At 46.5% G+C, this 13,615-nt stretch overlaps 4 protein-coding genes across 8 annotated transcripts in view; 1 reads left to right on the forward strand and 3 right to left on the reverse strand.

The window, feature by feature from the left end:
- cdca8 (cell division cycle associated 8) lies at window positions 1–3,267 on the reverse strand. Of its 2 annotated transcripts, none has more exons than XM_057019930.1 (11): window positions 3,081–3,267; window positions 2,098–2,194; window positions 1,806–1,934; window positions 1,625–1,665; window positions 1,484–1,559; window positions 1,346–1,410; window positions 1,185–1,267; window positions 1,014–1,112; window positions 801–930; window positions 627–713; window positions 1–532 (listed from the first exon to the last, which is right to left on the reverse strand). In XM_057019930.1, the coding sequence occupies exons 2-11, from the start codon at window positions 2,186–2,188 to the stop codon at window positions 497–499; spliced, it is 837 nt and encodes a 278-aa protein (XP_056875910.1). In that variant the 5' UTR covers window positions 2,189–2,194; window positions 3,081–3,267; the 3' UTR covers window positions 1–496. The 2 variants fall into 2 exon arrangements, with proteins under 2 accessions (XP_056875910.1, XP_056875909.1); XM_057019929.1 differs by having other exon boundaries at window positions 1,346–1,413.
- Window positions 3,252–8,318, forward strand: c19h1orf109 (c19h1orf109 homolog (H. sapiens)). Its single transcript, XM_057019932.1, has 4 exons — window positions 3,252–3,637; window positions 3,724–3,903; window positions 3,990–4,108; window positions 4,446–8,318. Exons 1-4 carry the CDS (start codon window positions 3,369–3,371, stop codon window positions 4,481–4,483), a joined length of 606 nt encoding a protein of 201 aa, XP_056875912.1. The 5' UTR covers window positions 3,252–3,368; the 3' UTR covers window positions 4,484–8,318.
- Window positions 4,440–5,522, reverse strand: cldn35 (claudin 35). Its single transcript, XM_057019931.1, has one exon. It carries the CDS (start codon window positions 5,520–5,522, stop codon window positions 4,833–4,835), a length of 690 nt encoding a protein of 229 aa, XP_056875911.1. The 3' UTR covers window positions 4,440–4,832.
- ago4 (argonaute RISC component 4) overlaps window positions 7,461–13,615 on the reverse strand; it is a 15,976-nt gene continuing 9,821 nt past the window's right edge. For 2 of the 4 annotated variants that reach the window (XM_057019928.1, XM_057019927.1), the window contains exons 12-19: window positions 13,197–13,381; window positions 12,959–13,118; window positions 12,660–12,831; window positions 12,419–12,562; window positions 12,193–12,327; window positions 12,007–12,108; window positions 11,340–11,539; window positions 7,461–11,128 (exon numbers count right to left, since the gene is read on the reverse strand). In XM_057019928.1, coding sequence (XP_056875908.1) covers window positions 11,020–11,128; window positions 11,340–11,539; window positions 12,007–12,108; window positions 12,193–12,327; window positions 12,419–12,562; window positions 12,660–12,831; window positions 12,959–13,118; window positions 13,197–13,381 — 1,207 coding nt within the window. In that variant the 3' untranslated portion in view covers window positions 7,461–11,019. Of the gene's footprint in view, window positions 11,147–11,339; window positions 11,540–12,006; window positions 12,109–12,192; window positions 12,328–12,418; window positions 12,563–12,659; window positions 12,832–12,958; window positions 13,119–13,196; window positions 13,382–13,615 lie in introns of all 4 variants that reach the window. The other 2 variants (XM_057019926.1, XM_057019925.1) reach the window with 1 other exon arrangement.

Consider the following 13,615-nt stretch of genomic DNA (forward strand, 5'->3'; position numbering starts at 1 on the left):
TTTAGAGCTGTGGTCAAAATCCTTTATTTTCACAAAGAGAATTTATTTACATGAATTTGTAGATGCAACTGAAGGCCATAAACAACTGACAAAATAATACACAAAAATTATGTGTGCCTTTACAAAACAGCAGCGGAAGAGTTTAACCTTTCCAGGACTCAGATGTGTCCGTAATGCTGCTCAGATAAATACAGATTTTCAATGTTTTTGGCAAGAGAAAAAAGGATGGAACAGCATTTAAAAGATGTGTGGCCAAACCTTGAGCTACACACGCAGCAGAAGACAATCATAAAAAAGGAAAGGTAGAGGAAATAAAGCTAACTATCCTACATCAATAAAGTAATAGAAGCTACAACATTTATACAGTTGTCAGCTCTCATGAGCTGGGGGCCCTCGGGAAAACAACCTCTAGTGAAGCAGAACTCCGACATGATGAAATCTTAAAAATAAGGACAGACGCTCCTAAAAATGTACAAAACAACAGCGGACGGTTGGGTCACTCGGATTGTCCACACAGGGTCGAGAGGTGATTCTGTCAGAAAGATAATGAAGAAGATGGAGATTAGAGCCTAGAGGTAGATGTTGATGTGGAAGCAGTGAAGAAGCTTCACATCTTCTCCACATACCTGCAGCAGCCGGATGCTCTTCAGAGCAGTCTGGTCCAGCTGTGACAGGTCCACCGTGTTGATCTGGCTGGCCAACAGCTGGAGGCTCTGAGGAACCACACGTATTATTATGGTCTGTACTGCCTGTGATCCACACACACCCTCCTAACACAGCCCACCTCTCCGCACACTCACCTCTCCGTTGCCGCTGGGGATGTTGATGACAATGTCCTCGTTTCCCCCGGCGATGGGAGAACCGTTGACTGAAATGCTGTAGACCCGTTCCTTGTGACGGGGAACTCTCACAGCGGGGGTCTTGGGAAGCCTGAAACGTGACATTTGATGTAAAACCTCAGTGGTAGGAAGAGAAATAATGAGATGGGTATTAATCAGGAGTGGTGTGAGGACCTGGGGTCAAAGCGGGGGGTGAAAAGTGGGGTGGCCCCCATCATCAGAGAGGAATCCATCATGTTCCTGGCTGGTGTGACCAGGGGCCGTCTGTTGGACCTGCACCCAGAGTTAGAGTCACGCCTGAACATCGTGACTGAGACATAAGCGACAGCGGTGAAGGAGTCTGACCGTCTGATGGAGGTGTTCTGCGTGGTGACCGACAGCGCCTTCGCCCGCTTCGACGTACTCGGAGGTTTCTTCGTCGTTCTCCCCTAAACACCAAACCACATCATCACTTCCCCTGATCCATGGAGGGTGTCCCCCGTCCCCCATCCCCCGTCACACGTTACCTTCCTGGTCGTTCTCGGGACGTTTTCGTCGTCTGAACTGGATCTGGCGCCACCATTTTTCTTTGCTGCTGTGGGAAAAGACGATGAATAAAATCCCTCACATGCAAAGTTTATAAGCGATCAAATGTGCCAGCGTACTTTTCTTGACAGATTTCAGCAGCACTGCGTGATCCTCCACCATCACACTGTCCACAGTAGCAGCCTCCTCCTCTCTCTGTCAGACAGAACATGCTGAGATATTCTGGAGAGCAAAAACTTTTGGATGAAGCAGAAACGTACCTTTGTGTTATCCACCAGGGGAGATTTGGGCTTTTCAGACTCTGGAGAGAGGGAAGCCCAAAAACAGCATTATTGGGGGATACGAGTATGAACTGATGACAAGGGTAGAAGTGCTTGGTGATGTGTGCAGGTAACCGTGGCGATGAAAGTTGGGTGAGCGTGAAGGTTCTGGTCCACTTACTGTAGTGTTCCAACCAGGACGACTGCCTGATGGCTTTGGGCATCTTCAACAGCGCCATGTCGTAGCTGTTGTCCACATCTTTCAGCAGCTGTTTGAGCTTCTCTTTCATCAGTCGAACTCGGGTCTCCACTGAAACAGAGCCAAATTAAAGTTGTGATTCTTTGTATTAAATAAAGATGGTGACAACTCTGGTGCGCAGCGATCATTAGAACTCACTAACATTTTTGCAGGAGTAATAAATAAGCAACATCCATCCAAGTCACACCCAGAACCAGCACCAAATCAAATTTACCTTCACAATCAAAGTCCTGCAGGAACGCCTCCAGCTTGGCCATCCTCGGATCCACTTTGTGCTGCCTGGTGGTCCTTTTCCTGGGAGCCATGTCTGCCTGAAGAGCAAAATAAAGAGGTCAGCTCCGGCCAGACCGGTCAAGCCAAATCAACTTTATTTCCTGACCCAGGTTCTGACCCAGCAGACTTATTCTCAACAACATTTTTATATGCTTATTGTGGCAGGAGTCTCTTCAGTTGGATACCCAGAATCAATTATTTTGGCCTCTAAATGTGTAAAAGCAAGCAGCATCTAAATGGATGACAGCATACATCCAAACCTCTTGGATTTGAGTCTAAACCCAAACCAGTGTTAATAAAGATACTTGATGAGATTATTCCCTGTAATAGATGAAAACCCACCCAGATCAGGAGGTGCCAAACACCGCTGAATCCCAACATTGAATAAAAGCCACTGGGATGACTAAATCCTCTGATCCCATGATTTATTAGTCAAAATCAAACAAGTCCACCACAGAGCACATTCACAAAACACATTTATATCCAGCTCAGACCTCTTTCTCATTTTTAAATGTATATCTTTAATCCCAGAAGCATTTAAACATCGTGTTGAGGTGTCCATTAGGTGACGTGAAAAGGACGAAAATCTACATGGCCGATGGCTGTGACCTCGCTACCTAGGAATTCCCTTTGAGACTTTAGGGAGTGCTCCGTATAAAATAAAGAAACAAACGATGTCGTACGAGGTTAAAACGACAGACCAACATTCAATAGATAAATAAACTACCGAGTCCGTTTGCTGCTAATCGAGCTAACTACCGATTTCCTGCTAACAGCCACTGCTAACAAGCTAGCTGCTAGCACGACTGAGACGGCTCCGCTTCTGGGCTGCCACTCTTTCAAACGTGTATTTTTTGTATTGATACTGAAGACATTTACATTTTGTAACATTTTGAGCTGCATAGCTTAAAAAAATATAAGTACCTGCTTATGTTTGAACTTCTTCGGGACAGGACTCTCCTCTACCTCCTCAAAAAGCCGTTTTCAAATCTTCGCGCGGGGCGGAGCCAGAGACAAGTTCGACCAATCAGATCATCCAGGGAGGAAGGCTGTTGTTGACCAATCAGAACGCGAATCGCCAGTGTTTACGTCAGGAACACGGAAGTAATTTCAGACATCGTGGGAAACGTTTTGATATCTCCGCAACCAATGTTACGTTACAAACGGATCGTAAGGTTTTAGCTTTACATTAGGTTTTAGCCCGTCAGGACGATGTCCAGTCCTGCCCTCCCTTTAATCCACCAGGCGCTGAGGAAAAGCTTTCAGAGGCTCGAAAGCAGCCAGAAAGTTTGGGCGAGCGTGTTAGCCGAATGCAGCCCCCTGATCGCGTCCGTCGGTAATCTGGCCGAGCAGCTGCGAGCTCTGTCCAGCCTCCATCTTCCCAGCACACCGCTCAATGTCTTCCCTGACCTGGAGGATCGGCTACGTTTCAAGCTTTTACATGCCGTTGACACAGCGCTGGTCAGACTCAATGAGCAGATGTAGGTGACTTATGTTGCACCTGATACAGGAATATGCTGGTTGAAGTTGAAGGCATTTCTCATCTCGCCATGTGGCTTTCCCTCAGGTGTTCTCTACAGTCTGTTCGAGACTCCTTCAGTAACCAGGTCTCTGCAGTCTTCCAGCTGTACGAGCAGAACAGAGACAGTCTGGATGCCAGCACAGTGATGGAGCGATCAGCCATGGCTCCATCCATCTGCGACATGATGGGCTGGCTGCAGGATGCCGAGCGCCATTATAGGCAACAGTATCCTTTCTCCTCCTCCTCCTGTGATGTGTGTGTGTGTGTGTGTGCACGCTTCTTTTTTAATTTCAACCTCAGCTCATGTGTAGATTTGTGAGGAGAAAAGCTCTTCTGCAGACTCTGAGAGCAGACGAACTCTCCCTTTTAGAGTCTTCTCCCAAAAGATGGAAGTCTCTGGAGTCTCCCAGCATGGAAGAAAATATCACCGGTAAAATTTGACTTAATGGATGCTGACTTGTCAAGTGTTGCACAAACTAGATACAATGTCCAAACGTAGATTCTTGTAGTTGGTTAGATGACCTTTACCCAAATTAGGAAAGATCAAATATTCATTTGTGATGCATCATAATTCTGTTTATGCACTAAACACAAATCTATTAAAATCATCAACACACTAAATGGACTAATTGACATATGTAACCTGTGGATGATCAAAAATATGTCACCCTAGAATGATTTTTTTTAAGGTAATGAAAGCTAATAGTACTTTAATTTGCGTCTTCTGATAATTTTTGGTGGAATAATGAATCTCTGGTCTCTTTCAGATGCACTTGACAAAGTTTCGTTCTTTATTGAGGAGTAAAAGTGGCTGCGAATCGCTGGCGTCCATCCCGGGAGTCTGACTTCAGCGGAGTTGACGCAGGAGGAAAGAAGTCGTTGAAAGAGTGAACAGAAGCGTCACATCACCTCAGAAAAAGCCTCTGGGACGTGATTTTGTAGTGGATTGAAGCCGTCTGACTTTCAACAGCTTAGATTAGATTTGTTTTGGCCACATCAGAACCAAAAACACAGTTTGAGAGTGCGCACTTTTCCCAGACTTTCTTTATTTTGCATTGTGCACACAAAGTATTCAGAAATAAACTGGACTAGAGCGGAGAATCACAGATTTATGCTCATAATGTGAGAGGACGGTAACCAACGTCTTTAACCGCTTACACGTACTCCTTTAGCGGCAGACTGTTCGATGTGATGGGTTTCGGGAAGTCAGGTGCCGACGCTGGAGAATTAGCAAAGCTCCGGCCGACGTAGCCCCTGCGGTACCGGCCCCCCCTCTCGATGAGGGGGCAGGTGCTGCTCAGCACGGCTCCGCTGATCATCAGCATGACGGCCGCGGCCCACCCCAGATACACGGCCTGGCCCAGCTCCCGTTTGTGCATCGGGGGCACGTTGGGATTGTAGAAGTCCTGCACGACTGTGTTGGCGGTCCAGGAAATGGGAATGAGCACGCACAGGCCGGTGAGGATGAAAAGAACCCCACCTGAGAGAGCGATGGCCGCCTTGGCACGGCGGTCATCGCCGGCGCAGGTGGTGCATTTCATGCCACAGCAGGACACGGTGCAGGAGAGCCAGCCCATGAAGATGGCCACGCACATGAGCGCACGTGCCGCCTGGATATCCGGAGGGAGGCTCAGCATGGAGTCGTAGGTCTTGCACTGCATGTGGCCGGTGGTCTGGTAGATGCAGCTCATCCAGATGCCCTCCCACTTGATCTCAGAGGTCAAGATGTTGCTGCCGATGAAGGCCGAGACCTTCCACTGCGGCAGCGCGGTGACGGCGATGGCCATAATCCAGCCCGTCACGGCGCAGGTGAAGCTGATCAGCTGTGTGCCGGTGTTCACCATGACCGTTCTGTTGTCTTCAAGAGTCTCTTTAGAGAGCTAGAATTGTGCGTTTATCCCTTTTAAACCCGATTGTTTGTCCTTCCTGTTGTCTTCCCCCTTATTCCATGTTCACATCACTCATTTTCTTCAACGTCCACCCTCTTTTTGCCGCAACTTACCGTTTTAGACTGGAGTTTTTGCTCACTTTCTCTTGAAACTGCATCCACCTCTAAAAAGGAGCCGACGCTGGTGCACTTTCTCCTGCTTTTCACTCTCTGGCTTGTGTCGATGAATTATTGAGCATCCAATAGCTGTGCAGCCACCTGCGGCTGGTTCAGGTCAGGTGGCTGAAATGGATCTTTTCCTGGTTCCTGGTGGAAGTAGTTCCGGGACCAGTCCAGCTATTTCAGCGCGGTGTAGGCTTACCCAGATGGATCACACTGATTAGAACCCGATAGGTGGCCTCGTGGAAAATGATGCCACTATGGGCGCATCCTGTCCCAGAAAGGTTCCTTTATTTATTTATTTCCCTCTGAAGAAGCAATCCACCGTTGATCTGTAGGGGAACCAGTGGATCAAACATCCTGTGGCAGTCAACAAGTGTCCAGCAGGTTTTTAGCAGCATTTAAATCACTGTTCAGTCCAACACTTTACAGTTTAGTGGAGAAAATCAGCCAGTCAGATGTGACTGCTGTCGGCATAAAGTCGTCTCCGTGTTGAGAAGAAAGGGAACCGAGGTCCAAGCCTGAACGAGGCCACTTCGGCTCTCCCTCCACCTCGACCGTGCTTCCTCTCTGCTCAAAACACAGCCCGGACGGGCCAGTTTGGGTCCAATAAGAGTCCGAATCGTGGGCAAATGCAGCATCGGTTCAGCGGAGGCTCGAATGTGTGCGAGCAGCTCTGAACCCGGAGTGGGGGAGGAAAGAAAGAGGCTGAGACAACAAAAGAGGGGGAGGACAGAAGAGGATGGAGAGCTCATGGATCACTTCACACAACGTTGAAGGGGGGGAGCCCCCACTATGAAGATTAGGCACTGTTGCCTCATGTGCACACAAGCTCACATGTATTTTAAATGAGCTTTTGGAAAATTAGCTTTCACTCTTCCTTCAGTGAAGGAAAAACTGCACATTTCCTTTCACAATTTAGAGCCATCAGAGATCTATTATGGTCATGAGTGATTTAGTTCCTCCCAGTTTGATGGGCAAGTAAATACAGCCTGGATAGAACAGAAGGATCTGACAGCTCGCCTTCAGATTCTGCCCCAGAGTGCTCGCGCCCGGCCTGCCTTACACTGACCCTTGCTACGCTGATGAATAGAACATCAGGCCTGTTAAAATCGGTGGTTCAGGTTTCCTTTATTCCGTTACCTCCTCTCCCTGGTAACGGCGGCCTTGACAACACGAAACAATAGGAGGCAGAGGCAGGTGACATATCAATGGCGACTGAACAAGCAAATCAACACGAGGACTTGTACTAAAAGCAATGGAACCGATTTCACTGTTTCGTATCCATGTGGATAATTTGTGCATTTTTCAAAGTATCTCCTCAAGCTGACCTCATTAAAATGTTGATGTATCTTTCTGCCTAACGAGTGTCTGACTGTGGGTTTGTATTTGGCGTGTTCTTCACAGTTCCGTGGTCATAATTTAGGTAGAAAGAAAGCAGCTGAATACAAATCTTTTTGTCTTGCTTAAACAACAACTGCAGCCCTAAAATCTCACCTTTTGTTTTTGCAATTATATTTAGTCTTGATGATGCAGAACATTCAGGATTTACAGGATCCTTCCAAGTTCTCATGTGGTGGATCTGCAGTTAGAAATAATGGCCTTATTTTCTATATGCAACCGTGTTTATTAAAATGCATCAAGCCTAAGCGATGGATCATGTACTGGTCTAAACCCGCTTTGGGTGAATGACGCCCTCTAGTGGCAACACGCTGTACTCACAATAAAACACGTCTGAGGCTTAAAATACCAATTTATTACTTTGCACATTAACACAAGAATTCCCTGCAGGCTAAAAAAAATAAAATAAAAAAAATAAAATATACGTGAACATGTGGCATAATAGCAACAACAGGGGCTGGGCATGCCCACCCCCTTCCCCCAGAACCTGTTGTTACTATTAAAACAGTCACAAAAGCATCAGAGACCACTAGTGGGGGGAAAACAGTTTTAAGAAACCCCTGAAAAGGAACCACAAAATGAAACTAAAAATATGTAACACACAATTACAAATCTGTTAAGATATAACAATATATCAAAGGAAGAGGAATTTCAAAAGAATTCATGCTTTCATTCACTTGGGGCACAGAAACAATTAGGGACTTTTCATTTTAAAAAAAAATAAAAGGTGTAGAAAGAGGTAAGCGTGCTCTGCTGATGTCACAGGGGACCCCTACACAAAGAGGAAGTGCATTTGTGAGAGGTCAGCAGAGGGGCCACCGAGACAAAGGCCTCCCTCATCAAGAGGTGTGGCTGTGGGTACAAAACCAGGAACAAGGAGACAAAAATGGATGCTCGCCGTTGAAACCTGGCAAAGGCGAGGCGAGTCAGCTCTTGAAGGGCTCCACGTTTGAAGAAAGGTACCTCGTTTTGAATGTGAACGCCCAGAAAAGAGCGGAGTCACCTCGCCTCAATAACAGTGTACTTGGAGAATTACTGACATTTGTGTAGGAATCTTTAAAATGCATCTGGACAAATATTGCTAGCCTAAAATAGTCCTACTAAATCCAACATTTACCCCAAAAAGAAGCATTTATACTTTCTTCTCTTTGATAAATATGTTTCTAAAGTTTTTTCTTTTTTTTTTTTTTTTTTTTTAAAAAAGGACAATACTCTGGCATGCAGGTGAGCAAAGTCTACACTTTGTTACTTTAAAAGGAAATTGTCTAGAGCCTATACATCTATTCCACCAAATGCACATTCCCACTGATTGATACAAGCAAATGATATCAACTAAAAAGAACAAAGTAAAGGAAGAGTACACACAACACAATTGCAAGAGTAGACAACCATGATGAGATTTGTATTTCCACATCTGAAATCTAGAACTGGGTCATATTGCTCTGCAACCTTGTCGAACGGGGAGTGATGGCTGATCCGAGTGGAGTTCAAACAGTGTGGAAGGTAGAAAACGTTCACCCTTTAGAAGCCGGGTGACTTTCCAATTACACCCGCATTGGCTTGGTAAAACTAGTGCACATTTTAAAAACATCTGCTCCTTTAACCAAAAAAATTATTGCATGCAAAACCTGGACAATGCAAATCACAGCGCACCCCCTCCTTCAAAAAACGGTCCTGAACCCTGCCAACGCCCACGCCGTCAACAGGCAGGCGCTCACACCATTTCATAGTAAACCTGCTGCTTTACGGGCGGTTTATTACAAAAAGGCTTCCACTGAGCTGCCCCCCTGACGAGGCGTGCACGTCGACTGCTTCTCATCTCCGCAACACCAGGGGGCGCCATTTCCGCCACCAGTGCACATTACTGGGTGTCACTGCGGTTCAAAGGGCGTTTACCTCTACATCCAGTGTCAAAAATCTAAAAACATCAATTTCATCATGGGATAACCTCAAATACAGCGATAGAAACCATTTCAAAGAGTAAAAATTCAGCTCATTTTACGTCACTGACCACCTTTGACCAATCCTCGATCTCAGCTTCGGTCCGATTACGATCCCCGATTGTTTCCATCCGATCAAAGCTGCCACCAAACACCCAGAGTCTCCCGCTAAGGTTTAGTGGCCTTGAAGCTGTCGGAGGAGGCGTGAACTCCTCCTAGCTGGGGTCTACATCTCACATTAACCAAAATGCTACAAAATATATCTGCTCCAAAGCTCCGAAGCCTTCGACCTGCAGCCCAACAACTATTCCTGAAGTCAAACTAGAAAATATAAAACTGGCGTTGCTGCCAACTGTAAAATTTCATCACAATAGTAACAACATTGACAACAATAAACAACAACAACGGTAAACTATTTCTAAACGACAGCTTTTAATATAGCCACAAAACATCTTATATTAAACTTTTACAAATCTGACTTGTTGATTCGTATGTATAAATGCATAAAGGTACAAGAGATTGAGAGTGCCCTCTGTTGCTCGCCTGCATCCCGGGTCAGTGCAATGAATTATTAAGATGGGAGAGGGGAAAAGAAAAAAGCTTACTGGTTTCTGGCCCTGCAAAAAAAAAAATAAACGCAGCTGAGTAACTGTACAAAAACTCTCTGATAATCAGGTCCAAAGAAAAACAACATCCTGCCTTTCATGCACAGAGGTGGCGCAACCGTACGGTTTAATGCCTTCAGCCAATCAACGGGCCCCAAAGCTGAGCCAGTCAGGGCCCAAACTGGTTACTAATGCTACATATCAGACATGACTGCACCTCCCACCGAAAATGCTTCCATCACTTTTGTTTCTGGGGATTCAAAGATGTTACCAGGCACGAACAAAGCCACCCCCTACCGAAGGTGCACGTCCCATCCGGCTCCAGCAGCAGGCCAGCCAACGATTCAAACCCAATTCAAACCAAATTTTTATTAAGTGACCCAGGAAAGCTACAAATACCCACACGCTGGTCTTCAGGAGGCCTGTTTAAGTCATACGTCTCAAAGTTGTTTTATAGATGTAAATATATGCTTATATGTACTGTATGAGTGGATATAAAAAACAAATCTGAGGCATTTACAGCAGTTATCCCCGTGATTTCCCTTTACAATTCAGTGGCCTGCCATGAAAAACACACACACACACACACACACACACACACTCTTACAGCAGTACATGTATATACAAATAGACACATTCTCACACACAGACTACATTTTCATCACCAACGTTGAAGGAAAGTAGTCGTGGGCATGACAACCAGGTCACCTTAATTGTAAAAGACGGCAAAGGAGAAAAGGTAAAACACACTCATTAAAAGGAAAAAATATATGTATATAGATATATATCTCTCTCTCATTCTCAAAAGGTCGATGCCCCTCCATCTCTGTTCTGGTAGAGTTCCCTCCCCACCACCCAATAAACCCGAGACCTTGTGACAGATTTTGCCCAAACGGGCTTTGAGGTAAAAGTAGATAAGAGTCCTGCTTAGCTGGGAGAGCTAAAGAGCTGTGCTGACACGCCGTGTCACATCACTCCCTCGCTCAGTGTATCTTACAACACAAGAGTGCAGACATTCAAATAGAAAATAAGGAAAATAATGGCTCAACTTGTTTTTTTCTTTCTTCTTTTGTGTACTGGAAACACCTCGCTGGTGTCACAGCACTGGATTGCTGGTTTGAAAGGCAGCTCGAGTGGGAACGCTGGTTGGTTGGTTGTTCCTTAATACAAAAACCTGCTGGACATCAGGAGACAGCAGGTTTCCCCACCATCCGAGAGCCGCTCGGGTGCAGATTTAGAAAATAAGATCAAGTGTAAAGAGACTACAAGCAGAGAGACTGGCAACAGACTTGAAAAAGAAAAAGAAAGGAGGAGGAGCTGCGGGTGGATCGTCGATGTGCTCACTAGTTCAGGCGAAGTACATGGTGTGCTGAGTATCATAGTGGATCTGAACCGCCTTGGCTAAAGCCTGGGGGTCACGGCCGTTGCTCTGACCAGACACGTGGCTGCCTTCAGCACTGCAACACAGAAATGACCTGACGTGAGCGGGAAACATGACAACCAGCTTATAATTCAAATATAAGCTGAGCACAAATACAGTACAGGTTATGTGATGTTGATACAGAGCTCCAGACCCCAGTTAGGTCAGTTACTTTATACAACTAGCAGTCTGGACTGAACCTTGTATTTAATGTGTGAAATCACATCTGTGGACATCGGCCGTCTCACCTGTCGTGATCTTTGTCCACCAGGTGGTAGCGTGCTCGGAAAGCCACCAGCCTGGCGTAGTACGCCGGCGCCGGGATGGAGACGGAGCGAGTGCAGCGGACGTAAGTGTGGCACAGCTGGTAGGTGAGGAGCTGCAGCTCGTCGGCGGTGAAACAGTTGTCATCCCAAAGGACGTGGTAGTGGGAGGGACGACTGGTTCCCTGAGGACAGAACACCACCCGCCGTCAGTACTCGGCTCATAATGACATCTGGAAAAATGGCACTAAACACACGTAAGCTAAATTGAATGCGTCCACAGCTGAGCAGGTACGTTTATCCAGAAACAGACACTCAGCAGCTGTCTGGTGTGAGACAGATAATAACCCTTCTAATTTAAAAGATGTAGTTTACCTTCGTGTGAAACAACTCCCACCCTGCAAACACTCCCATAATAACGCGGCGGCTCTCCCAACACTACTCCAGGCTCCTTTTAATAATGCTTATCAGAACCTATCGTGGGTCTGCTCTTTTTAAATGTGAGATAAACGACCCATCGGGGTAAAAACACCCGCATCAATCACAACCAACAACAAACATTCCAAGCAAGTTAAATGTCAAATATAAAATTCATGATACACCATCCCATAGAGATTATCCCATAATTCAATGCTTTAAAGGAACCCCTCACCTGAATCCCTGCATGGCTGCACAAGTAGAAGTCAAACTCGGACGGGTGTGTGATGGTGCTGTCGACTGTGGTGCCTGCTGGAACATTTCCACTCTTCCCAACCTACAGGAATAACCACAAATTAAGACGTTTATGCTGTTGTGAGACACAACGCAAGAGTCTCACGGCTCAGACAGAACTTTATACCCTCTCGGCTTTGTCAGAACAGAAGAGACGCGTGTGGTGACGTTTCTGAACCACGATGTAGGTGATGCCCGGCCGGTAGTCCTCCTCCAGACTGATGCAGGCCTTCCTGATGGCTATTAGCTCTGGCCAAGCAACCTGATGGGAAACACACCGGCAAGTTATCTCGTGCAAAGCTGCCTGTATGATGGGGGTCAACGTTACATCAGGGTAGAAGAGGCAACCTCACCTGCTTCATTTGCCCCTCCGACACTCCACCGCGGTAATAGATGATCCGTGTGGGCTTAAAGCGGGTGGACTTGTAGAACTGAATGAGCAGCTCCCGCACCATGTTGGTCAGATCTTGAATGACCTCCTGGCTGAAGAGCTGCTCCTACAACAGAATATTTACAGCACCGTCAACGACACGGGTCCTTCGCCGGACGGAATAATGTCTGAAAAGCTGAGCGTGCACATCGAAGCCCGTTTACCTGGGACATGTCTTGCCTCGACGTCTGGACCCGAACCGTGGCGCAGTAGCGACTGGGGTGACCGTCCATGCTGCCCACTACTGCTGCGATGGAGGGCTTCTTGCCATCACCAGCTGGAGGGTGAGTAACATCAGCCCCCAGGAAGATGACAGGCTGCTGGAACACCGAGGGCCTGGACCACAGAAGACAACATTAGGGGCTAGTCTGAAAAGACTGGCATGAAGTTTGGGACTGAGGCACCAAAATCCTAAAAAGTGATACAAAGAAAAACAAAATCATCCTCATTCATCCACTCCGACCTCTGATGGGGCACCAGGACATTGTTGATGCCGCCCAGTTTGGCATTGATCTTCAGACACAGGTTGGACAGGGTCTGAGGGGACGTCTTCACTACGTTCTTCACCTGCACACACTGCGTTGCCATGCCGAGAAGAGTGTCGCCCACTCGCTTCACCTCAGCTGGAGACATAAACACAGAGTGGATGATCCTGCAGACATTCCCAACATGTCCCTAAAGGCTGATTCTAAGCATCTAACCATAGACTGGCGTTTTCCCTGGGAGGATGACTACAATCAGCTGTAGCCCAACGTAGGACATCTTGAGGTGTTTGAACATGGGCTCCACGCTGTCGGCTCCCTGGGCGTATTTACAGAAACATGGCTGACCCTGGATCGGCATCCCGGCGTCCTTGGAGATCTTTCGAAGCTGGTCAGTGAAACTCCTGCATGAGGAACAATCAAATCTTATCAGAAACCAGGACAGCTTTTTCAATATACAACAACTAATTTCTAACAAACAGATTTTGCACCAAAGTGAGTGCCTTAAAAGTTTGAAAAAGACAGAACTTATTGCTGTAATAATAATCAGAACCTGCTAGAAAGAAGTTTCTGTTTGCCTGATTTGGACTCTTCTGAGTACCGGTAAGTAATTAGACAGTATTCTGATTATTGCTGTT

The sequence above is a fragment of the Takifugu flavidus genome, chromosome 21 (genome assembly GCF_003711565.1).
Source record: "Takifugu flavidus isolate HTHZ2018 chromosome 21, ASM371156v2, whole genome shotgun sequence".
Taxonomy (NCBI): Eukaryota; Metazoa; Chordata; class Actinopteri; order Tetraodontiformes; family Tetraodontidae; genus Takifugu; species Takifugu flavidus.

Coding starts and splice junctions, on each gene's coding strand:
- c19h1orf109 (XM_057019932.1), top strand. CDS start 3,369: ATGTCCAGTCCTGCCCTCCCTTTAATCCACCAGGCGCTGAGGAAAAGC. Junction 3,638..3,723: donor GTCAGACTCAATGAGCAGAT/GTAGGTGACTTA, acceptor GCTTTCCCTCAG/GTGTTCTCTACAGTCTGTTC. Junction 4,109..4,445: donor CATGGAAGAAAATATCACCG/GTAAAATTTGAC, acceptor GGTCTCTTTCAG/ATGCACTTGACAAAGTTTCG.
- cldn35 (XM_057019931.1), bottom strand. CDS start 5,522: ATGGTGAACACCGGCACACAGCTGATCAGCTTCACCTGCGCCGTGACG.
- cdca8 (XM_057019929.1), bottom strand. CDS start 2,188: ATGGCTCCCAGGAAAAGGACCACCAGGCAGCACAAAGTGGATCCGAGG. Junction 1,560..1,624: donor CCCTGGTGGATAACACAAAG/GTACGTTTCTGC, acceptor TCTGTCTGACAG/AGAGAGGAGGAGGCTGCTAC. Junction 1,268..1,345: donor TCCCGAGAACGACCAGGAAG/GTAACGTGTGAC, acceptor TTTGGTGTTTAG/GGGAGAACGACGAAGAAACC.